Source organism: Lissotriton helveticus, chromosome 7 (genome assembly GCF_964261635.1).
Source record: "Lissotriton helveticus chromosome 7, aLisHel1.1, whole genome shotgun sequence".
In the NCBI taxonomy this organism is placed as follows: Eukaryota; Metazoa; Chordata; class Amphibia; order Caudata; family Salamandridae; genus Lissotriton; species Lissotriton helveticus.
Window position 1 is genome coordinate 1,676,247,001 of NC_136068.1, and position 26,673 is coordinate 1,676,273,673.

Below are 26,673 nucleotides of genomic sequence, written 5' to 3' on the forward strand. Positions count from 1 at the left end.
CGTTTGAAAGTGCGTAAATGATTTTGTAATTCTGTTCGAGTCAAACTTTGAATTGTAATTTAATGTGCATTCAGAGGGAAACAAATTTTTTATTACCTGTTAGAAGGGTAAAGTAGCTTTATCAACGATTGAATATTCTGTGAGAATAGCGTCGTCTATTTCACGCAAAAGAATAAATGGTCTGTTTTTCTGTCGTTATTAATTGAAATTAATTGAAAAAGTTTTCTTAAAATGGCGCTGTGAAAATATTTTGTAAAGGAGGGGTGAGCTCTAAGAGCGAGAGACGAGAAGCTGCAGCGGCAGTGTACGTCACAGGGTCCGCGCTGTGATTGGCTAACATACGTCACAGCTAGCGCGCTGATTGGCTCACGTGACTCAGACGAGCTGTTAGCTGATTGGCTCATCCTGAATTCGGCAATTCTATTGGTTGAGCAAGGTGGTGACGTAGCTTAACCTGATTGGCTTGTTGGTGAGTTTCGCGCACGGATTGGATGGTTTTGCGGAACAACCAGGAAACATTTACGATCATTTAGAATTAAGCGGATTTGATTAAAACATGAGCTATTTCTACAAAAAAGAGGAGAAGAAGCTTACATGGCTTCAGAAATTGAAAAATATATTTACACCTGATAAGAAAATCGAAACGCGAGTTGGAAAGTTACTTCATAAGTATAAAACACCTGCAGCCTATATGGAAGGTGAATATGGTTATCATACTTGCCTTTGGTTTGATAATTGGATGGATTATACCAAAAATGATGGTGTTTTAGCATGGCCGGAAGATGGATCATTTAATATGAAGGTTTTGAAAAATTTGAGAGAAAAAATGATGGCTGTTGTGCCGAAGCCTAGACCTACACAATTCGAAGCTTTAGTTGAATGGGAGGATGAGATGTTTGAACTTGCACAAGAAAACAGTGGTATAATCAGAGGTCCAAAATTAGACATTAAGAGGGAAACCCATGAAGATAGAACGCGTCGTTGGAGACAGGCAGACATGTGTAATGGTAGGTACCCAATGAGAGTAATGGTTACTGAAATACCAGGTCAAAAGAATACTCAAAAGAAAAATAATATTGAAGAAAGTGAATTAGAAGATCCAATTTTAGAAGAATTTTTTTGTACAAATCGGAAACAGACTCCTTTTAAACCAGCTTGTACATGGTCTACCCCGATGGTTTCTACAGGAACCACTCCAAGTGCACCACCACTTAATGAAGAGTCACCCAGATTTTACCCGAATAATACGCAAACTCCTGAAAGAGTAGAAACGAGAACTAATTCTAGTACATATGGTGAAAGTAGAAATTTTCCTGAAACTCCAGTTTCGAGAAATGAGACTTCCAGAAGTCTAATGGGAACTGGAAGAGATGAGGAAACTCCAAGTGCTTCAGAATATTTACGATCAAAAGAAGAATTAATTCGACAGTTAACTAAAAGCATGGAAGCAGTAACAGTTCCGGTAACAATTGGTCCTGTTCAACCTATATTTGATCAGGGAGAAATTAGACATCCAGGTTTAACTATTCCATTAAATGCTGAAATTCAGAAAGTGGCTGAAAAATTTTACTCAGATTTAACAGAAATACATCGAGAGAAAACAACGATGCCTGATTTAACTTTTAATCAAGGTTCATCATGCAGAACACCAATTGGTGCAGAATCTGATACTGAAACCCCAGAAAAAAGTGTTGAAAAATCAAATGTAACTTCCCCAAAACTTGATGTTGCTAGATTAAAAGCAGATTTGGAGGAATTAATTATTGGCACAATTGGACCTGACAATTTAAAGCATTATCAAGATGATGAATTAATATTTATTTGAAAAGTGTACAATGGAAAACGAAAAATAAATATGAACAGTTGGAAGAATTAGCTACTGAATTAGAAATTGACTTGAGTAAACAGAAGAATTTGGGAAAACACTACAGATTAGATTTTACCGAAAGAGACATTGAGAACTTCAATACAATGGGAAGAATTTTACATATAAAAGATTTGATAGTGTATATAAAAATATTGGGAGATTTAAGCAAATGGAGAGTGAAATGGACAAAGAAAAGAGAGGAAGAAAGGAGAGAAAGGGGCATGTTGGCAAATCAGTATCCAATGAGGGAAATAGCAGGAGGTGGATATGTGCATGTTCCTTGGTCAAGACAGGACATTTTGTTGTTCACAAATGATTTTCCTCGGCTCAGAGAAAAGCCGGTGGAATGGTATCGACAGGTGGACAGATTTATAAAAGTCTCAAAAGTTTTGTGGATTAATCTTGACAAATTCTTTGACATAGTTGTCCCATCAGATCTTTGGACAGAATGTAAAATTTCTGTAAGTTGGCCAAAGGTAGAACCTGCTCGAGATACAGTAACAGGTGCTCCATCATCAGAAGTCATGGGTCTGTATGATAAGGTAATTTACTGGTTGAAAAACAAGATTCCCCCAAAAGAAGTTGATTGGGTTAAAATTGACAGAACAAATCAAGAGCCAAAAGAGTCAGTACATTCATTCTATGAAAGATTACTGTTGGTGTTTAAACAATACAGTGGCTATGAAAAATTAAGTTAAAAGGACATGAGCCACTTCATATACAGGTTTGTTTATGGTTTGAGACCTGAAATTGGTGATATGATTAGAAACGGGATTGTTGGTTGGCAATCACTCTCAGTTGATGAAATTTTGAGAAAGGCTAAATACTGCAGTGATGAGATAGATGCCAAGCAGAACAAGCTAAAAGAAAAGGCAATGTGGGCACAGGTGAAGGGAGCTGAACAGCAAATTGCAAATTTAGAAAATAAAAATGTCAATATTAATCAGAATCAGAATCAAGGAAAATTTAAAGGTAATAAGCCAAAATTCAATGTTAATATTGAAGAGTTGAAACAAAAGCTCCCTTGTTTTAATTGCGGGGAAATTGGACACTGGAAGCGTGAATCCGCCCAGAAATTTTAAAAATGCATCATTGAATCCACAGATGCAGAATGATGTAAATCTGCAGCAACAGCTACAGCGACAGTTAAATGAGTTGAATCTGCAACAACAGCTACAGCGACAGGTAGTGAATCAGCAGAGTCAGATTCCACAACCGCCACTTCCAAATTGTGTTAATGGTCAGAGGTACAATTCAGAAACGGGATTCTGCGGAGGCGATCAGGTAATCAGACCGCAAAGGGTGAATGTGCCAAATGTTTCTCAACAATTTTTGATGACAGAAAATGGAGGAAGTGATACTGAGGATTACTTATGACGGTGCCTGAGAGAGGGGGAAGAGTGTGTGCTTGGAGCCACTCTTGAGGTAGATCAGTCAGGTCCATATATAAATGGTAAAGTGAACGATGTAGAAATCACTTTTCTTGTGGACACTGGTGCTACCCGTTCTACTGTTAGATCAGTGGAAATAGAAAACCTGCCTCTCTCTGGGGATAGTATCCAAGTAGTTGGCGTAGCTAATCAACAATTTAAAACAGATTTAAAAGAGCCTGTTAAGATCGAAATTGGTAAATTCAAAGACAAGCATAGATTTGTAGTTTGTAACAGCTGTCCTGTAAACTTGTTAGGAAGGGACATCTTGTGTAAGATGAACTGCAAAATATATTGCTCACCAGAGGGTATTGAGCTTCAAACACTAGAAGAAGATGGGCTTTACAGGTTAACACTTTTAATGGTTGAAGCAGAGGAAAGCAAATTATTTCCTGCATTTGATAAGGATAATCTTCCTGAAGAATTAAAAAAGACAGTTAAAACTGAAATTTGGGACTTGACGGGAAGTGAAATGGGCTTGATGAAAAATGTTGACCCAGTTAAAATTACAGTGAAACAGGGAATAGATTTTCCAAACATTCCACAATATAAAATGAAAGCAGAAACAATTGAAGGTGTCATTCCTGTAATTGACAAATTTATAAAACAAGGTGTGCTGAAAGAAATTGAAAGCAGTCCTTGTAATTCACTGATTATGGGGATCAAAAAGCCAAACGGAACTTACAGGATAGTTCAGGACCTGAGAAAGGTTAATCAGATAGTTGTTCCATGTTGCCCAGTTGTTCCAAACCCAGCAGTGATTCTTTACCAGATTCCGCATGATGCAGAATGGTATACAGTCATTGATCTTTGCAATGCGATCTTTACTGTTCCATTGCATCCAGATAGCCAGCAGATTTTTGCGTTTAGGTTCCAGGATCGCATCCTAGCATGGTGTCGTATCCCTCAAGGGTATACAGAGAGTCCATCTATCTTTAATCAATTGCTAAAGAAATCTTTGGAAAATTTGAATTTACCTGGAAAATCGACATTAGTTCAATACATAGATGACCTCCTTGTAGCAGCAAAAACACGAGATAACTGTGTTACAGATACTATTACTCTTCTGAATCACCTGGCAGATGAGGGACATAAAGTGTTTCCTGCAAAATTACAGTTTTGCAAACAAGAAGTAAAATATCTTGGTCACAGAATTGCAAAAGGAATCAGACAGGTGACAATTGAGAGAATTAAAATGATTCAGGGAATGCAACCTCCAAAAACACAGGGACAGGTCAGAATGTTTCTAGGAATGGTTGGTTATTGTCGCCAATGGATTAGTGGATTTTCAGTAATTGCAAAACCATTGCAGAGACTAACAAAAGCTGACATAAAAGACCCAATTGTTTTGACAGAAATTGAGATAGAAGCATTGGAAAAGCTAAAGAGAAGCTTGTGTGAAGCTCCAGCTTTAGGCATGCCAGACTATGAAAAAGATTTTGAGTTGTACTGCAGCGAAAGAGAAGGATGTGCATTATCAGTCCTTATTCAGAGACATGGAAAACTGAGAAAGCCAATAGCATACTTCTCAGCAGTTCTTGACCCTGTTGCAAAAGCATTACCAGGCTGCTTAAAAGCAGTAGTTGCAACAAGTGTAAGTCTTGAGCAAAGTGAGGGAATCATAATGGGATTTCCTGTAAAAGTCTATGTACCCCATTCAGTTGAAATTCTGCTTACCAGAAGTAAAACACAGCATTTGACAAGTAACAGCCTTACCAAATATGAGAAAGTTATTCTGGGATCAGATAACGTGTCAATAGCAAGGTGTGTGAATTTAAATCCTTCGACATTATTGCCTGATGGTACTGTAACTGAAATTAGAAATGAAAATGATGTTGATCACGAGTGCTTGGACGTTTTAGAATATTGCTCCAAGCCTAGGCAGGACATTAAAGATGTTCCTTTGCCTGAGTCAGATTTTTTTTACTTTGTTGATGGTTCTTGTCTGAGAACGGATGAGGGTTTTCTGAGAGCAGCATATTCAGTCTGCACAGTTGCAAGTGTGGTTGAAGCATCATGTCTCGAAGGAATTCGTTCAGCTCAAGTAGCAAAATTGATTGCTTTGATTCGTGCTTGTGAAAGAGCAAAAGAGTTAAAAATCACAATAGTAACTGAGAGCCAGTATGGATACGGTGTTATTCATGACTATGGTCAGCTTTGGTCTCAGAGAGGTTATCTAACTTATGCGGGAACACCAATAAGAAATGCAAAATTGATCAAGAGATTGATCAATGGCATTCAATTACCAGAGAAAATTGCTGTCGTGAAATGTGCAGCTCACAAAAAGGGTGAAGATTTTAACACAAAAGGAAATTCCTATGCAGATGAAATCGCGAAATATTGCGCGAAAAACAATTTTTCAATCAATCGGGAAAAAGACAATGAACATGTTCTGAATTCACTTATGCTAACATCTGTAGTTGAGACATGGCAAGGAGTAAAAGATTTACAAGATGAGGAAAGTGATGAAGAAAAAGACTAATGGTTAAAAGCAGATTGCAGACAGAGAGAAGAAGATGGGATTTGGGTTTACAAAGATGACAGACCAGTTTTACCAAATAGCATGATTACGGACATGGCCAGAATGTATCATGGTCAGGGACACATTGGAAGAGATTCCATGATTAGGCTATTCAGACAGACTTGGTTTAATCCAAAGTTCAGGATAATTGCAGAATCTTTATGCCAGAGATGCTTAGTTTGCCAGCAAATTAACCCAAACAGAAAAACAGTTATAAGCATGGGAACCATAGGACGGGAGGGTGGTCCTTTCACCAGGTTGCAAATGGATTTCATTGACATGCCACCCCACAACAAGCTACGTTATGTCCTTGTGATAATCTGTTTGTGTTCAAGGTGGGTTGAAGCGTTCCCAACACGTCACAATGATTCAGTTACTATTGCAAAATTGCTTTTAAGGGAGATCATACCAAGGTACGGTTTTCCGGTGACTGTGGAAAGTGATCGTGGAACACATGTTGAAAACAGACTGTTACAAATGGTTTGTGAAGCATTGAACATAAAACAAAAGTTACACTGTGCCTACAGACCAGAAGCATCAGGTGTTGTGGAGCAAGTAAATGGCACAATTAAGAATAGGATTGGTAAAATGTGTCTAGCTACAGGAATGAAGTGGACAGATGCACTTCCACTTGTTTTGATGTCTTTGAGAAGTATTCCTGATAAAAAGACAGGTTTAAGTCCACATGATATTGTCATGGGCAGAATCATGAGACAAGCATTTGTACCTGTAGGGAAATTGATGTGTATAAATGATAGCGTCATTTTGCAGTACTGCAGGAACCTTTCTGACGTCATGACTTCTGTGTTCCATCAGGTGGGAACTGAAGTGATAACAAGAGACAAAGAGCAAGCACATGATCTGTTACCAGGAGACTGGGTAAGAACAAAAGTTCACCTAAGAAGAAACTGTCTAGTACCCAGGTGGCAAAAGGCAAGACAGGTGATTCTTGTCACAACAAATGCAGTAAAGTGCAAGGGTTTTAAAAGGTGGATTCACGCAAGTCACACAATTCGTGTACCACCACCTGAAAATCCTGACGAAGGTGACACTACAGCAGATTCAGATTCTGAAGAAGAACCTGAGAAAAATCCAGATCCTGAAGATCAACAGGAAAGTCGACATCTGGAAAATTCAACTGCGAATGAGGCATTGAATGGAAAAGACTTAGAAATTGTGGTAGTAGACTCTGATAATGATGAAGATCTGCTAGAAAAAGAAGCGGAAAAAGAGTCTGAACAAGAAGCAATCCATGATCAGGAAAGTATTGAAAAGCAGAATAGAAGCTCTGAAAGCAGGAACGGAAGTTCTGAAACTGGGAAGTTAGAATAATTCATGAAGAAGACGAGTTACCAAGTACCAGCTATAAGGATGATGTTCCTAACAGAGTGAAGCTGCTGAGTAAAGAAGATCCTAAAAACAGAATTGAAATTTCAGATACAGACTCAGAGGAGAGTGATGAAGATATTGAGATAAGAAATTTCAGGAAAAGAGCTTGGAGAACAGAATGTAATGTGACAGAACCAAAGAAGAAATTACCAAGAAAAGGTGATAACTGGCCTAGTGAAAGTGAAGGCTTGAAGTTCAAATTGGTGAACAGATCAAAAGAACAAGTAAATGAGGTGTCAAGTCAAAAAGGTGACTGTGAAAAGAAAGGTGAAGCAGGAAAGAAAATAGAAGTCATTAGTAGTAGAGCAAAAAGAGTTGTAAAACCTAACCAGAAGTACAAGTCCCCTGAGTGGACCTATATAATCATCCCACCTGTGGTGGAGGTGAACAGTAGTAGTCAGAAAGAAATAGATGACAATAGTGACAATGATTGAAATTTTTTCTGTAAAATTTGAGGTTTTGTTTTTGGCATAAGGCTGAAGAAATTGTGTTAGGTGACACAAGGTTCGAAGAAATTGAGTTAGCTGGATAAACACATTGATGTAAGACGCAAGGTCGAAGAAAAGCTGTTAGAAAATAAGATTTTGTTTAAAAAAAAAATAGGGGGGTGATAGAAAAATTTGAATAATTTAGAAATTTAGAAATTTTTGATTTTTGTTTTCTTTGAAAGGCTCTTGTTAACAGAGTAAAGATGCCTTATACTTATACTAATACCAATTCTAAATGTTCCATTTTAAGGAGATGTTGTAAAATGTCTTCTATTTGTGTGATCCTAATAATCTTGCATTGGTAAATTTTAGCGGTCATTTTCCCTTTTGGGATTGACAAGGAGACGTATAAAGCTAGTATGACAAGTAAAGTTATGGCTAAACAAGATAATCATGGTACATCAAGCAAAACTAACAGAATTATTGATCACAAACCAGAGATCCACCAAGATAGATCTGTTGGTGATTTTTCTAATAATACTTTTTCAAGGCTTCTACCTGAGTATGTTAAAGTGATCGAAGTCAAAGACTGCTATATTTGTGTAAAATTGCCTGCTTCTGTTTCGGAGGGAGTGACATACAATATGCTTCCTCTTACTTATGGCGTAACGTGCAGTGTGATAGCTAGCTTATTTTATCAGACTGATCGTTTAGAATATTACTATTCGAACCATGATGAAATCTTTGCAAATTTGAAAATTGACAAAAGCTTAAATAAGCATAAACAAGCCAAACAGATGAGGGAATTATTTATTGTTACTAATGAGCTTACCTATGAGTATGCTTTTAAAAACAATTTAACTTGTAAGTTGAGAACTGAAGAGAAGTCTTTCTTGAATTTAGTTGAAGAGAGAAGAGCAATTTATAAGAGAAATGAAATGCTTAAGCAAACCAAATCAACATTTTGGCAAACAGAGGATGAAAAGTTAAATGGGAAATCTTTTGAAAATGTTGCTATTCACATAGATAAACCTGTTAGTGGTAAATTTTGCATCAGAAGAGATAATACGTTGTTTGACAACTACTTTGTGGGTGCCAGTCAATGTGAAGACACTTATCAAATTATGGGGGGTTGGGGATTCAAAGGTGGTAAGGATCCAATTTTTTCTGGAATTTATTTTGTATGTGGGGACAGAGCCTATTACAACCTCCCAGACCACTTTTATGGGACGTGCTTTGTTGGTTTAGTTTTTCCCAAAATTTTTCATGTTGACAGAAATGCATAGGGTTCATTTGAAATTAGCAGTCATCTGTGCAGATTTAAAAGAGAAAGTTTCTCAGAAATTTTGGGAGACATCTTTGAAGCAGTCATACCTTTAGTGGGTATAACCCTGAATGCAGTTAAAATCAGAAAACTGTCCACAATTGTTGACAGGTTGTCATCTGATACAACTAGTGGCTTCCAATTAGTGGATACTGAGCTCATTGCTATAAGGTCTATGGTAATGCAAGTCTATGGTCTTGCACTTGACATTCTGCTAGCAAAAGAGGGAGGAGTTTGTGGCATTTCACATGTCCAACACTGCTGTACCTATATCCCTGATAAGAGTCAGAGTATCGAGATGTACATCAAAAACATTTCAGAGATTCATTCAGAAATTGTACCCTTAGAAGAGGAAGATTTTTCAGAACGTTTGAGCAAAAGAATTTCAGCAATAAAAACCTGGTTTCAAGAGATAGGTAGTTCAATTTTAGGCAAAATACTGACACCTTTATTAGTTATAGTCTTTGTGATACTTTTGTTGAAGATCAGTTGCATGTTACACAAGAGAAAGAAGTACCTAAGGGAAAAGAAAAGAATATATAAGCTTAGAAAGGAACAGGCGAGAGAGATAGAACTGGAAGAGTTTCGTAAAACTTAATATGAGAGTTGCAGACAAACAGCTGAGACAAGACTTTAGAAATACTAATACGGTGTAAATCAAAACATGTTCATGTAAAAAAAAAAATGTTGCTAAATTTTTGGGTGTAGTTTGGTGATTTTGAAATCACCAGATGAGGGAGTTGATGGAGCGAGATTCAGAAATATATTTGTTTCGACTCGCAAAGTTAAACTTCCATGATAAAATAATCGTATTAATCAGCATGAAGTGAATTATACTAATCAACCTAGATTAAAATGCATACACGACATAAGGGATTAATAGATGTGCTCTATGTTGCAACTGTAAGTACGTGAAAAATAATGAACTAATCTTGTCTATTGTCTTTGTCAGTATTAATGCAGCTGTTTTATTAATGGCATGTGCTTATTTGTGTGTGCTTATGTTATGTCTTTTTGTCTTTATGTGGCACAAGTTAGAGAAAGAATCCTGTTTGTTACTAAAATGCTTTGGCTAGGTAACATTTATTAATGGGTTAATAATTAGCAAAGGAGGGTGTGCAACAGAATGAATTCTAATTCTTTCATTAATTGATGTCTTGTGTTTGTTTATACATTAGTTTTGCGAATGGGCCTAAGAAAATGGCTGGCAGTGCTGCAGAATATGAAACTTGACCAGAGTGAAGCCTTCAATCATGTGCAGATGAAAGAGCATTTTGCTGAACTGACAACGTTTAATGCAGAAGCAATCATGGTCGAGTTGAATGTGTTATTGGTGACATTTCTAAGGACAGGATGCGGCAAGGCCTGCCAAGATTAGGAAGTAAAGTTTTGTGCTCGGGAGAATGTATCTTTTTGAGGAAGCAAAAAGGATGGAGAAACTAAGAACAATAAGGGCTATGATGAGGCCCCGGACTTGGTCAGGAGAATATGACCTACTGGTGGACTGACATGGCTCAGCCAATTCGAAGTTCGGATTTTCAGAAAGAATGTGTGATAAAGATACTTTAGCTAGTCAGAAAAGGTATAAAAACTGACCCCTTTGGAGGGAGGGCGCTTCTCGCTTTCCGAATCCTGTAGGGCGTGTCGTGCTGAAGGACTGTTGGAGCACGCAAGGATCAATAGGGTTAATGACTAATTTCTTTTAGGTTAAGTGAGTTTTAGACAGGGAAAATAGAATTAGGTGATGAAAACTGTTTATTTACTTAAATCATGCTAATCGATTTAACTTTGAATCTTCAGTCTAATGTGCTATTCCTCAATTAAACCTGCTAAAATTGCTAATAAAGAATTTAATAAAATGCACTTATTTGAATAAAAGTCAATAAAATAAGATTCTGTAACAACAAGCTGGTCTTGTTTATTCATGGTCTTGTTACCATTAGTTGATCCATTTACCTTAGTGACTTAATTAATATGTTTTATGCGCAAAGCCATGGTCATGTATATAAATGTGTAAATAGTTTGTGAATAGGTTCTGTTTAATTAGGTCACATGATTCAGTTGCCCAAAATCTGTCTTGTTGGTTAATGGGCCTTGTGAGTGTTTTATGATTAATGGTGAGTATCTGGTGTTGGGTAGCGTTGCTGAGACAGAATTTCTATAGGGGCGCTGGATCAGTATAAATACTAGGACTCTGACCTCCTAAGAACAACTATTGGCTCTTGAACTGAACATCTGTCAGAAGGACTACCAAGCTGCTTTAAATATTCAACTGGACTGCTTTTCTGGAAGGACTGTGTTTGTGCTTGTTGCCCTGCTGCCTGGTGCTCCCTGACTCTTCTGGAAGAAGACCTTTTATGTCTTTCCTCCAAGTGATCAACAATGGCTTACTGGATTGCTTTCTGTTCTTCTGAACTCTCAAGGACACAAAAGACTTCCTACAATTCTGCTGGTGTGGCTGGACTCTACCCTCTGTGATTTCTACCCTTGCCATAGGTACCTACTCAATGCTATGGGCCATGGAAGTGCGTTCTGCAGCTGCTTTCATCAAAACACTGATGCTTTGCATTGGATGCATGACAAATTCTGCTGCATCGTCCTTCGACGCTGATGCAAAGGCTACCCAATGACAGTGGTTCCACAGCCTACGTGGCTCAACAATGATGCTCAGGGTGGCAGAGACAACACATTGCATTCAATTCAATAGAGTTCGACTACGACACAGCACCTACTTTGCGTGGTTCGATGATGACGAAGTAGGCTCTCGACATTGACAAAAGCTTTATCCGAGGTATTTCTTCAGCGGGACCTGTATGGGTCCTTTAGCCAGCCTGCTGTTGATCACAGTTGACCTGAACTTTGGATTTGCACTGGTCCCCCATGACCTTAAGTAACCTTTGGACCGATATTGACTTCTGAGCACTTTTTTTGTGATTTAATCTTTAAAAATTCAATTGTCATCATCTATTGATTGGATTTTTGTTGTTTTGGTCTTATTCTGCTCAGATAAATATTTTCTATTGTTCTAAACCGTTTTTTGTGGTATATTCATAGAGTTACTGTGTATTTGTGGTGCACAAACACTCCACTCATTTTGTTTGTAGATGAGCCTCACTGCTCTGTGGCAAGCTACTAGAGGGTATGCACAGGTATTTTATTGTGTATCTTGCTTACCCTGACTAAAGTTCTGGTTTCTGCTTGGCATGGGTGCATAACTCAGTCAACCAGGGGTTCAGTTTTTAGCAGTGACACTTTCAAAGTTGTGATGTAAGCTCCGAATTTACTATTAAAGAGGATTTTTAAATTTTAAATCATTTGAGCCTCGACAGCACATCTCTATCTGCTCCGAAATGAGCGTTAACACTTATTAAATGTGATAAGGTAACGACGTGTAAGTTAATGGGAGATGGAGGCCTTCCAACAGAGAAAAAGGCAGCTTTAGAAGTTTTCTGCTGTCCGGATATGTACAATTTAACCCCCATTTCCTACTTTTTAAATACTGGGCACCCTGTCCTCTATGTGGTTAGGACCTACCCTATGGAGGATGTCTTAGGTTTTGTAAAAGATTTTTCTACGCTCAAAATGGCAGTTTAAAAATACACCACAGGTTGAAGTGGCAGGTCTGAGAAATGTTTGGCTCATTTAGTGGGTGGCACAATGAGTGCTGATGCCCCCTAGTAGCATTTTTTATGTGGGTCATTGGTACTAGTAGCACCTTTTTTGATGGACTCGCATTTAAATAAATGTACCAATCAGGTGTAGGCATCTTTGACCATGTTTTAGGGAGAGGCCACATACACTTAACCACAGGAGCAGTGGTAAAGTGCACAGAGTCCTAAAAAACAATGAAAATGGATTCAGCAAAGAAAGGGATTCTGTGGTGACCCTGCACAGAGGTCCCCATCTGGTCCAATAATAGATCATTTGCAAAATGTGTGAATTCAGGAACTGAACTTTAAAATCATCGATGTCAAAGTTGTTTGTTTATTGATCATATTCAGTTTAAAAATAATATTTCAACTTGCTTCTTCACATTGAATACGGTTATACATGAGTATTTCTGGTCAACCTGCAGGCCCCTACTATAGACAATAAACTTCAAAGGAAACAATAATGTTTCAATAAGTTCAGGTCATTAAAGTTGTGATATCCATTTATTTGCAATGTTATCTATCAGGTGAGCAATAACAATTTTCAGGCAATTCAAAAATATTTAGTTCTTGCAATCCCACAACTTATTAAATATTCTAATTAGACCATAACGATTGGTAAATGCAAAAACAACAGTTGATGGACAGAATACGAACCATGTCATACATTCACCCCAGTACAGAGATCTGGGTCCAAATCAATAGTTTTTTTGCTCCCCATTCCATTCCAGTTTGAACCCAGCCATATGCAAATCAGTATTGACCCTGTGCCCAATGGGAACAGTCCGGCCCAAGCTTGACTTCCAGTGGCATGGACAGCACGGGACCCACTTCTGGGCATGCCCGTCCTACTCAGGGTGATAACGATTGGTAAGCCACATAAACCGTTCATGGAAACCGCATCCTGAGTATATCTAAAAATAAGTTATTATGAGTTCTACTAGTATATGTATCATTGTTATTATTATTGTTGCTATTTTGTTATTATTATTATTATATTTGCTAAGAGTATTAGTATTATCATCATTACGCTCATCAAAACTTACATATAGGACATATTCGGGAGAACTCCAGCATTTTTAGCCTCTTGGATTTGAGCCTCACTGATGTCGATACCAACCACCTTTTGGAAATGTGAGGCCAATAAACGGGTGCTCTGTCCGGTGCCACAGCCAACATCCACTGCCAGCTCAAAGGGCTTTCCCTTCTGGAAAAAGAGGAGAGATAAGAAAATATGGGAATTGCATGTATTGTAGGGTCACTTTTCCACAGTTTAAAGGCAATATTTTTATATTAAATGCCAAGCAGAAAATACTTATTCTGACAATAATTAAGTAAGGGTTGCTGCTGATCATTGTAATCTCTGACAGACTACTTCAATGATATGCTAGGGACAATGCATAGACCAGTTTCATGATGTCTTGGTGTATTACACCCATTCTAGTAATATTTATTTTCATGTTATATGCACTATTGGGTGAGTGAATAAGGACTATATGCAAGCCATTGAAAAGGGCTGTATCTACAGGTGATAGCCTTGGATGGTTTGAGGGAACAAATACCATGAACAATAACTACAGTTATGCAAGATTAATGAATATACTTACATTTTTGTTGTTTACATAAGAAGAAATTAGAAATGTTAAAATACCCTTTTAGAAGAGAATACTTCATAAAATGTATATTGGTATTATTGTTTAGCAGATGTGTCATGCATTCCTCAAGTTAGTAACTTTTGCACTAGCCTATATTCATGATAGCTCGTAACAATCAACACAGGTATAAAGAGATTTAATTGTTTCTACTTTCTCAAGCAGCAATAGGTATATAGAGATTAACTTTCTTAATCTTATGAATATACATTTTAAGTAAGAGTTATAGGCTTTAAATGGATGAATTTAATTGAAATTAATATTAATATTAACTATCTGAAGATTGATTGATAGAGTTTTTGTTATATTTCACAGTACTATGGATGTTGCCCTTTTTAGTGGGAAACATAGGGCCTGATTTAGATCTCGGCAGACAGATTATTCCATCACAAGGGAGAAAGGTATCCCGTCCACCAAAATATAGGTCCGATAGTATATAATGGGATTTCTGGGTGGTAGAAATGTTGTGCATCCCCACAAATTAATGTTTTGACTGTTTCTTTTGATGAGGGGTGTTACCACGAAACCGGTCCCAGGATGCTTGTTTCCGGTTCAGAGAAGACCTGGCTTGGCAATTCGAGCTCGACGGTTCCCAAGAAGAACAGGATCAAGACTGATTTGCATATAGCTGGGTCTGAACTGAGGTGGAATAGTGAGCTAAAGAACGACAATGTATTCAACCCTGATCTGTGACTAGGGGTGAGTATCTGAAAAGTTTCAGCGCTCCATCCATCATCCTCTTGTATTTGCTTTGTTTGCCCTAAGTTGGCAGGGTATGCTCAGACGTGGGTCTTTTGTTCACTTTGCCACTGGATTCAAGCTAGCATGGCTGATACCCCAAAATCGGTCTCATTATGCTTGTTTCCAGATCAGGGAAGACCTGACTTGGCAGTTTGGGCTGGACTGTTCTCATAAGGCACAGGGTCAAGACTGATTTGCACTTAGCTGGGTCTGAACTGAGGTGGAGACTTGAGCGAAAGAACAATGATGGTTTCAACCCAGATCTGTGATTGGGGGTTAGTGTCTGAAAAGTTTCAGTGTTCTGTCCATCATCTCCTTGTGTTTGACTATTTCTTGCCAACATACATTGTTTGCAAGGCCTTATAGGCAAGAAAAATATGATCCACGCAAGTCAAACCATCCCGCAACCTCCTACAAAAGTCTAGGTTTTGTTGATTTCCCTCGAAGAGCTCAGAGACAATGCCTATAATCCACAGCTACCCACAGCCACCCACACATAGGTTTTAGGTAGAAACATACGATCTATCCATGTTGCATTTTGGGGCTTGTTCCTCTCACGGACACTTGGACTGCCACCACATGTGGGGTGTGATTTCTATCTGGACAAGCATGTGAACACTTGGCGATTATGAAATTTGTAGATATTTGCAACTTCCCTTAACTTTATTATTTCAGAAATGTGAGGAAGATGGATATTTTTTACCAAAGGTGAATGTTTATTTGTAAGCATAGAGAAGAAAAGGTAGAAGGATCCACCCAAACAATACTGCCCTGGTTTCAGAAATGTCTGGGTTTAGTAGGTTGTTATGAGTGGCGGCCGAGCCGACTTCCAAAATCCGAATTACCCATATGGCAAAAGAGGTAGGTTTTGAGAGGAAAACTTTGCTCTGTATGTTGAGTTTAGGAGCCTTTTCTGTTGCCCGCAATTGGCGTACCATACCATTTTTATCAAGTGTGGGAATGGTGGGTGGTAGGAAATGTGTGGATCCTGCAGCTTTCAGAACTTTCTACCACAAAATAATGAGGAAGATGCATGTTTTTGCTGAAGTTTGAGTATTAAAGGGCATTGGGTTACGTAAATGTAGGAGATACACACAAGACAGTCTACAATGTACTTTTCTAGGTATCTAGTCTTGAAAAATGCCTCAGTTTGGTAGGTTTCTTTGAGTGACAACTGAGCTAGTGCCCAATTCTGCTGCTACATACATTGTAAAAATATTGTTCATTTTGCTTAATGAAATGTTATATCTCCATGTCAGATTTAGGGGTGTTTTGTGTTGCAGGCACTACACCCAGCATACAAACGCTCTCTGAATCATATGATAGTATGTCCAATCCCAATTTCAGATGTGTGCAAGGAACCCCTATTCCTAAATTCACTAAGATTTAACCATATGAACTGCTACATCGTCGGTGCATGATGGAAGATCACTATAAGCAGTATATCAACGTTTGGCTCTAGGTTTCACATGTTTCTGGCAAACCAATAAACTCTATATTTATTACAACCAGAAGGGTCAGACAGTACATTGGCAATTGTCATAAAAAAGTACACATGAAAACACGAGTGCCACTTATATTTCTTTGCTGGTTTCGATTTTTTAATTTTTTATGCAATGATTAGTTTCTTGGGGAAGTGAAGGAATCTACATAAATGACCACTTGATAAATTCTGAATGTTGTCTCCTTCTCAGAAATGGGTATCCTTCCCCCCATGGGTTTCACACCTAGTTCCACCTCAAACTGCAAGTAGGTTAAAACACCAAAAAGTGTGGAAAATGAACAATCTCTTTACAAAAAAAATAGTAAAATAGATTTTGATACAACTTTGCTTGTTCCTGAAAGCTGATAAAATAGTGTTCCTATGACATTTTATTAATGCAATGTTTTAGAAAAGAAAATTCCATTTCTCACCCCCAAAAAAACATAGATTTAACTATATTATATCCAGGTTCCCAGTATCTCCTAGGACAACCCACATATTCAAGGTACCTTTCAAATCCCCAGGATGTTGGGCAAAAAGGAGCAACATTCCGAAAGGATGCTTTATGTGAGAAAACCGTTATGAAGGTGAACGCGTGAAGCCACTAAATAATGAAAAAAAGGGTTCATCTTAGGTGCTGGAAAATTCTCGGTAGCTAAGGAGTGAAAGACTTTAAAAAATACAATATGGTAGCAAACATGTTATAAAAACAAATGTTAATACAAATACTCCTAAGTGATATGGAAATTACCACAATATATACAAAGAAGATTACCGTGTCCAAATCATGTACAATTTACATTTAAATTCTGTTGCAGAGGAGTGTTTTCCTTTCATTACTTGTTGTTGGTATTGGAGATATCTTCTCCATTTTGGATTAAAAACATAAGGTCATTCTATATGCATACAAAAGATTTTTCATTTGAATACTTTTCATTAAAAGATGAGAGAGCATACTAATCATCACAGATTTGTATTGCTATGTAAATTTCAATACAAATGATAAAAACATTGAGCCCGGCACACAAAGATAAACTGAGATGAAAGTCTAACTTAACAAATTCCGGTATTCACAAAGGGCATTTACGAGCAGTAAAGTTATACTTGTGTCTCAGTTAACTGAGACCAAAAGTCTTTGGTCTCAGTTAAACTTAAGTCTAGAATGTTATTGACTGAGGAGAGCAGATTATCATCTTCCATGTGGGATAACCCTACGTTTAGACAAATCCCAAAATACATCATTGCCGTGGGTACCCTTCGATAATAGAAAGCCTCAACACACGCTCTGGTGGTGACTCAGTAAAGTGACATTTGAACATGTAACCTGAAAATTTGGAGATAGTTTCCAGTAGTCTGGTGAAGGCCGAGAGAGTATGTCCCAACCTGATCATTGTCATTAAAATGTCACCCACATATATGAGTGCTTTCACTTTGAGAACACGTAGTTCCATGCTGTGTATCCGAGGTGAGGTTCTGATCCCCAAGGCCAAGCATTCTAAGGCCAGCAAGAGCAACAGCCGAGAGAGAGAGGACACTTCTCCTGTGCCATGGTTAATCGGGATGCTACAAGACAAAAAAACACTGCATTTGAGTCTAGTCTCTGGTGTTTGGAAGAGCCATCCCACTTTGGAGATAAATTGATTCCTCAGACCAAGGCTCTGAAGGACGTTGACGAGATAAGGCCATTCCACTTGATCCGAGGCCAAGGAGATTGCCAATATCTCTCGATCTAAGGAGACAGAGGCCCAGAGCAAGTGTGCTAATATTCAGAGATTTTTTGTAGGATGAGCATCGTGCATGAACCCTACTTGGTATTAATATATGAGAAAGGGATAAATGGTCTCAGCCCGGTTGCCAAGATCTTTGCCAGGATCTTCACGTCATGGTTTATCAGAGAGATAGGTCTATAACTCCATCAGTATTGTGATCCTAACCGTCCTTTGGCAGGAGGGTGATGATGGCTTTATTAGAGAGGGGACCTAGGTTGGGCTTTGTCTCTTTGCAGCATTTCTTTGACAAGGGGCTTTCAAGTTTTATAAAATTCAAATAGATATCGATCCTCATCTGGTGATTTGCAGGTAGGGAGGTTGGAGATAGCTTCACTAATCTCCTCTGGAATAATCTTGCCCTTCAGCCCAGGTGTTACCTGATGGTGATGAAGAGCAATAAAAAAAATCTTACTGTACACTTTTAATACAATAAGTTAATTTATTTTTTGTTGCTCTAGAGTAGGTTCCATCGTCAACCTACAGTTGCTCTTCCCACTTATACACCGGCCAGGCGGACTAGGAGTTTGGAGGAGATGGTACTTACTCTCCATTGTAAGAGAAACCTCTGGCTCCAAAACATTGTGAAATAAAATGTATAAAGAGATGCCTGAACTCAACACAAGTATTCAACTGAAAGTTGCATTGACAAGAGGCTATTGCAAGCTGTTAAATGGAGAAAACATATCATCATTTATAATCAGAGTTGTAAGGGGGCATGACCAAGCATGGCGGCCTCAAACTAGTGGAGCTCCGTGCCAGGCCCTCACACAAAGGCAACAATCCTGATATAGAGAGGCCATCCACGCTTTACATGTAGTGATTCAAACGGCGGAAGTGCGGGGGCACACAGCGGTGCTGATGGTGTGAAGCAACAAGCTTCTCCGGCATTCAACGTCAGTGAAACATCTGACAGCATAACAGCCGGGACAGGGAGGCAGCTCCTGATTCGCAGCCACCACCCACCCAGGAACACTGGACTACAGGTATGGGGGGATAAGAAGGGTGCACAAAGATGGCAGATGGGACAGTTCCAGGGACGCGAAGTGAACACAGGACAGTGGAAAGAAGCGGAGGTTTAGAGGTTCATACAATATGTGGCGTATTGAGGACATATTGGCAATGGGGACTGTGGCTCTGAAACGGGGGTGAGAGCGTGACTCCGCTGCCCTTGTGACTGACCTGCGCTACACAGTGAATGTGTTCCACAGCCTATGACCAGGAGTGCACCATGCAGATTGCCGGACCCAGAAAGGTGCTGAGAATACAGCAGCTATACCTCACTGAGGCCTGGATACCAAATTGATCCAGACAGGAAGATGCAGTGTGGAACATACAATAGATTGCGGGCCAGTGTCCTCCAGGATGCGGAGCCTTACAGGGCAGAGACCACCCCAGCGTGCTATACATCTCAGAGGCCTGTACACTGCATTGATCCTGGTGAGGGGATGTAGTGTGGCATACACAAGAGACTGTGGGCTAGCACCCATCAGGGTGTGGAGACAGTGCAGACGGGAAGAGTATGACACACAATACACCGTCCAAGGAGCACTGCGTCTACTAGAGCAGCCTGAACATGGGGAGCACTAAAGTCAAACAGCCAGATTCTCCAACCTTGGAGGGCCAAGTCACAGACTCAATTGCACTTAGTGCCCATTCACAAGGCTCTGATCCTGATGCGGTGTCCCCACAATGCCCGGAGGACCTAGCGGTTAGCTGGATCTGATCCTGAAAGAAATAAGAGACTCACGCATCGCTATAGAAAAACAAGTGAGTGCACTGACTACTAGCTTCACCCTGATTAAAGCTGCCTATACAAAATTGGTGGAGAAGGTAAAAACTAACAAGATGGTACTGGAGGACCTGGCACCTCTGAAATTGAGCAGTTGCGTCATCAGTTGGTGGGATTACAGGACAGAGTGGATGATGCGGAAGGACAATCCAGCTGCAACAATGTAGGCATACTGGGTATTCCGGAACGTAGTGGGGGATTCAAACCCACCCAATTTGTAAAGAAATGGCTGAGGGATCATGTTGCGCTAGTGGGGTTCACCTATCTGTACAGTGTGGAACGAGCATACAGAATACTGTTGAGGCCCACCCTCTCCTGGGGCACCACCTAGACCGATCATAGCTCACATATTGAACTATAATGATCGGGATGCTCTCTCCTGGCGCTGCCAGGGAAAATGCTGCAATCCACTTTCAAAACAAACGCATATCACTATACCTGTTTTTTACCTTGGCAGTTCGGAAAGCGAGGGCCACATTTCAAGTAGTTAATAAAACTACAAACCCATAACTTAAAGTATGCTCTACTCTTCCCTGCCTGCTTAAAGGTCATTTATGGACAAAAAAGTTTGTTTATCAACAATCCGGATGAGGCGGCGAAATGGGCAGAAATCACACTCCCACCGAATGCATAGCAGGAATCGTCACAACCAGGTAGGCGGCAACAGCCTCAGCACCGCAGAAGTGGACGGATCGGAACGGAGAGAGGCCAGAAAACTAGATTTACTTATTTTTTTTGTTTGTTTTATAGACCGCAAACTTGACCCATTAGGGTATCAGAGCGCTTTATCAGCAGCACTATACCAAGACTTGGAGAGAGTGGGGTGGGGGGCTGGGAACCAAGGGAGAAAAAAAGAGAAAAAGCAACAGTTACAGGGAAACAAGGGTTCAAAGTCAATGGTGGGAAGCCCAAAGGAGCCAGGAGAATAGCGCCTGTGCATTCCCGGGGATGCATAGCAAGGAGATGGGGCAAGATCTCATCTCTTTGTGAGATAACAGGCGGAGTTTATGCGAATATTTTGCCCATTAGGAATGTTTTGTCCTCTTTTATGAAGTGAGGAATGAGTTCCATATTCTTGGTGCAGCTCCAGAGAAGGCCCGGTTGTAAGTTTTCTTTTTCCTAAAACATGCAGTTTGAAGCAGCAGGTCTCTGGAGGACCAGGAGTTTCTGGTCCCTCTAGATCACATGTGTTTCTGGGCAAGATATGCAGGGGAGTTTGTGTAAAACGCCTTGTGCGTGATACATGCTATATTGAGTTCGATTCTGGCCTGTAGAGGAAGCCAGTTCAGCGCTTTCAAATGTGGTGAGATATGGTCAAACTTCCTTGGGCCTGTTAGAAGCCTGGCGGCCGTGTTGAGGCAGGCTTTTAAAGGTACCAGCAAGATCTTGGGTAAACCCGAGAGGGTAGAGCATTCATATTTCAGTCTTGGGGTGACTAATGCCTAAACTGCCATTTTCAAGTCGGAAATGTCGAGGAAGGGTTTCAGTTTCTTAGATAGCTTGGGTGGAATCTGGATGATTTAGCCATCGAGTTGATGTGGTCCCGCATGTTTAAATTGCTGTCCAGGGTTATTCCAAGGGATTTGGCAGAGTCCACAATGGTTGGAGGGCAGTTTAAGGCTGTGATCGCCTTGATCCATATCTGAAGCTCAGGGTTGGCTTTAGGTGGGGATATTAGAAGAACCTCTGTCTTCTTTGCGTTGAGTTTGAGTTGGTTGGATGAGAGCCATTGGACAGTTTGTTTCAAGGCTTCATTCATTTAGAGAATCTACTCAATAGAGGAGATTTTGATGTAAATCTGGGTGTCGTCAGGGTACATGTGGTACGCGATGTTTGCGGTCTGTAGTACTTCGGCAAGCAGTTCTAGGTAAAGGTTGAAGAGGTTGGGGGAGAGTGATGAACGTTGGGGGACTCCAACAGTGATGAGGACGGGACAGACAAATTGCCGTTAATCAGGAATATCTGCGATCGGTTGTGGAGGAAGGACCTAAACCATTCCAGGACAGAGCCACCAATTCCCACCCTGCGTTTGAGGCGTTTCTCATGGCTGACAGTGTGGAAGGCTGAGGACAGATCTAGGAGGATTAGAAGACAGGTTTTGTCTTGGTCCAAAGCTTGGCGGGCATCATCCATAATTTGGAGAATGGTGGTTTCCGTGCTGTGTACAGGTCTCAAAGCGGATTGAAAGTCATCTAGTAGGTGGAAATTGGTGATGTGTAGGCTCAACTGCTGTTGCACACACTTCTCCAGAACTTTAGCCAAAAGTGGGATGTTAGAGATGGGTCTAAAGTTGTCAGAGGAGGCAGGATCCAGCAACGTTTTTTCAGAATGGGAAAGACTTGGGCGGTTTTCATCAAATCGGGTACCGATCCCTGAAGAAGGGAAGCATTTACTATTGCAGTCCAGCTAGGAATGATACACTGGGCGGTGGAAGCTAGGCAATTAGCAGGGAGTGGGTCATTGAATTGGTTGTTCGGGTTTAAGGTGGAAAGGATTTCAGAGATGGCATGTTCATCAGAGCTTTTGAAGTCGGTCCAGTGTGCTTGGTTCTTGGGAGAAGCCTGTGGAGGAAGCACAGAGGGAGGAGGCAGATCCAGAAGGGGTTGAGAGTAAATGGCGCATCTAAAATTGTTTCCTGAGGCTGTGATTTTGTCAGAGAAGAAGGAGGAAAACTCCTCAGAGGATATTAGTGATTTAGGGGTTTCTTTCAATATTTTGGCCACCTTGATCTGTTATAGCGCGACTCCCTCCCCGGAACAAATTACAAAGTCAGAGGAAAGCACTCGTAGCAGTGACAGGAATGGCGAAACAGGATGCGAAATCTGCAGCTGACTCTGCTGACTCTTCAAACAAAGCCACTATGCACCCAGACTCTGAGAACAGTCTGACGCCCTCCCCCCTGGTTACTCCACAGACTGCTAATGAATATCTGGGATGATCACTTCGAATACTACATGCTGGTATTTTATTATAACAGATTAGTATATATATTGTTAAACTTTGACTGTGGATGGTCTCAATATAATTTGTACACATAGTAGATTAGGTCCGAGCTGGGGCTCCACGACTGTGATGGAAGTGTGCTGTATGATGCACTCTAAGAAAATGGTGGTTGTCACTCCCCCTATGGCGACTGCACTATGTTATAGACTATACAGAACTCATGTTGAACTGTTGTTCATTGTTTAGTCCTCCAATGTTTTGAAGGGGAACCTGATGTTGGGAGATTTAGAAATGTATTTAATTACAGACTCAGCTGCAAATAACCATTTGTATAGTCGGCAGGTAGGGACAAGAGCATGTACACAAATGAATGGCTTCACCTGGTAAATATACATACACATCCTGGAATGTAAGAGGTCTTGGTTTGGTGCATAAAAGGCACAGGATCTTTGCGCAGCTTATTTGCAAGAAGACACACATCGTTGTTATGCAAGAATCCCACCTTACAAGCATTGAGGCCCTTAAGTTAAAAAATAAATAGAGAGGCCAATTGTTTTTTACCGCCTACTCTGCATTTGCTCATGGGGTTGTGATCTGGATATGAGGTGGTACCCTCTTTGTGCTCCTGGAACAGTGGATAGACTCGAATGGCAGATATGTACTGCTGCATGGCAAATTGGATGGGGAGCACATAGTACTAGGAAGCGTATATGCCCCGAACTCAGAGCAAGACAAGTTTTTGGGAGTACTCTCCTCTGCACTGACAGGATGAGACGAGTATCCCTGGGTAGTGGTAGGGGACTTTAATGCAGTACTAGACTTAGGGCTGGACAAATCTCATCCTCCACTGCAGAGTACCGGCTGTAAAAAACAGTCAGTTGCACTTAAGGGATGGGCAGTGGGAAGGAATATAGGTGATGCTTGGCATATAGACCCCCCTGCTAGTAAAGAATATTCATTTTTTTCACCGCCACCTGGGCTGCACACAAGTATTGACAGGATCTTCTGCTCAATGCATCTGGTTGCCAATGTAGTAGACACCACATACCTAGGCAGAACCTTATCTGACCATAACTCCCTCTAAGTCACACTAGAATGGGGCAGGATCCCCATATCGATCCCGACCTGGAGATTACAGCCATCTCTCCTTAAAGACCCAGTATTCGGTAGCACCCTTACTACAGCAATTACTAACTATTTCGCTGAAAATGCAGACACTGCCAGTACACGACAAGTGGAATGTGACACATTTAAAACAGTAACACAGGGGTAGCAATCAGTACACGAGTAGGGGCCCATTCTCTCCTTATAAGGGAACTGGCAGAAGTCGAAAATAGCTTGGAAGATCTAGAACGTGAGACACCAGACAGTGACACGCACATGGATCAATTACAGGAGGCACACAAGGCACGACTTCTGGAAGAACTTCGCAAAAAAACAACAAGCAGAGGCAGACAGAGTGGGTCTGCTCCTTGCTAGGATAATTAAGAACATGCTGGTGGTAGCCCCCATTATCGAGGTCATCTCTCCAGAGGGCAGAACTATCTTTACCCAGCTAGAGATCAACACAGCCTTATTATGAGACTCTCTATGCAGCCCACAGGAGTTTAGTGACACAGAGTACCAGCCCTTCTTCGAGGGGCTTCGATTTCCACAATTGACAGCGGAACAGCAGAAATAGAGAGGCCTATAACAACAGTGGAAAAAAGCGCAGCAATTAAAGCACTGCCCATAATAAAACACCAGGGATTAATGGCCTACTGATAGAGTTTTATGCACTATACTCAATATTATTAGCTCCCCATTTGCAGCGACTATATCAGGACTCGCTCGACTTTGGCTCTCTTCCACCTACTACATTGCAAGGGGAGGTGGTATCACTGCCGAAAACGGGCAGGGACAGTATGGAAATGGAAGAATATCACCCCCTCTCACTACTAAATACAGATTATAAGATACTAGCAGCCCGTCCCGACCTTGTCCAGGAGCAATCAGGCTCCCCGACCCCCGCCCGCCCCGACATTGTGCAGCAGCCCGGCCCCCCGCCTGCCCCGACATTGTCAAGCAGCCAGGGCCCCCGCCCGCCCCATACCCCACCTGCCCCGACCCCCGCCTGCCCGGAGCCTTACCTCATCTGCCGCTCCTCCCCCGCGCTCCTTATTTCACTGCTCCGCCGCTCCTCGCCGCTTACAGCTCGTCCCGCCTGTCCGCCGCTCCTCACCGCCATTCTGCCGTTTGTCACCGCTCCTCTCCCGCGCCATGTCCGCCGCTCCTCCTCGCGTTCCTGGACGCCGCTCCTCCCCATGCTCCTGACGTCAGCACGCAGGTCGCGGCCGGCGCTACTTCGAAGGGACTACTTTTTTTTTAATGTTAATTTTTTAAATAACGCATATTTTTATACTTTATATAGCCTATGTCCATCTGCACACCCTGACGATTACAATGATGTATCGGGTGTGTGGATTGGCGCTGTGGTTCCCGAGTTTACCCGCCTCAAAGGTGCAAAGTTCTTCCTTTATAATAGTAGTATAGAAAAAGCAAGCTCTTGGCGAATAGGATCCTCCAATACATACCAAAACTAATCCATAGGGACCAATGTGGGTTTGTACCAGGAAGATACATGGCACTTAACATCAGAAGATTGCATCAGGTCATGTCACGGGGACATGAGTCAGACAAGACACAGGGCTGTGTCTCCCTAGATGTACGTCAGGCATTCAACAAGTCATATGCGTATTTATTTAAAGACACCACACAAGTAGACCCACTCCCCTTTGGAAGCTGGACGTTTCAAAAAGCGACGGTCACCTTTAGATACCTTGGAATACACGTGTACAGAGAAGCGGAAGACCTATTGGAGGGAAATTTGACCCGGGCTAAGGCAGCTGTTAAAGTGCAAATAGCATTCTGGATGTCATTACCGATATCAGTGGCAGGAAGGGTAGCTATCGCCAATATGGTGGTGCTCCCCAGGCTACTTTATTACTTTACAAATTTACCGGTAACAGTTCCAGCTCATGTGTTCAAAACATTAGATACCTTACTGGTGGAATTAATATGGGAGATGGGCATAGAAAAATAGGCCTATTGGAACTCCAATTGAATACAAGGCAGGAAGGATTGGGGGTCCCAGATCTGAAAGCATATTGCTAAGCGAGCCAGTTGCAAAGGTTGGCGTATTGGATGGCAGGACGCAATTTACACAAAATTGGTATGACAAAGCGTGAATGGGAAAAGGAGCACTCCACACACAACTGGTGCCAAACAGCAGACTACCACAGACTGCACCACCATTACTAAGGACTGCATTAATGTACTGGAAAAGGGGGCTACGTTATACAAAGGCCCATATGTCCCTAACATTCCATTACTATGACTTCCTGTGCCACTGGGGATTGTAACACTACAACGTATATCTACCTGGGTAGATGCACGAGTGAGTATGGTCGGAAAGTTGTTTGGGGACATTACTAGAAATGTCAGGGCAATGTGGGCACCAGGGGGGTGGAGCTCCCTACACATGAATTAGTATACATGCAGTATCTGATGGGAAATGGCAGTCACCTAACCAGTTGGCTATATCGGGAGATCCGAAAGCATGCTGCAGTCTCATTGCAGACACTTTGGGCTAAATGAAATGGGGACCTACACCAGGAGATGACGGACAAGGAATGGGGAACCATATTA

The 26,673-nt window shown here is 40.9% G+C and overlaps 1 protein-coding gene across 1 annotated transcript in view; it reads right to left on the reverse strand.

The window, feature by feature from the left end:
* Positions 1 to 26,673, reverse strand: part of LOC144767613 (putative methyltransferase DDB_G0268948) — a 293,468-nt gene that overhangs the window by 235,473 nt on the left and 31,322 nt on the right. The window contains exon 3 of the mRNA XM_078651016.1: positions 13,656 to 13,816. Coding sequence (XP_078507142.1) covers positions 13,656 to 13,816 — 161 coding nt within the window. The remainder of the gene's footprint in view (positions 1 to 13,655; positions 13,817 to 26,673) is intronic.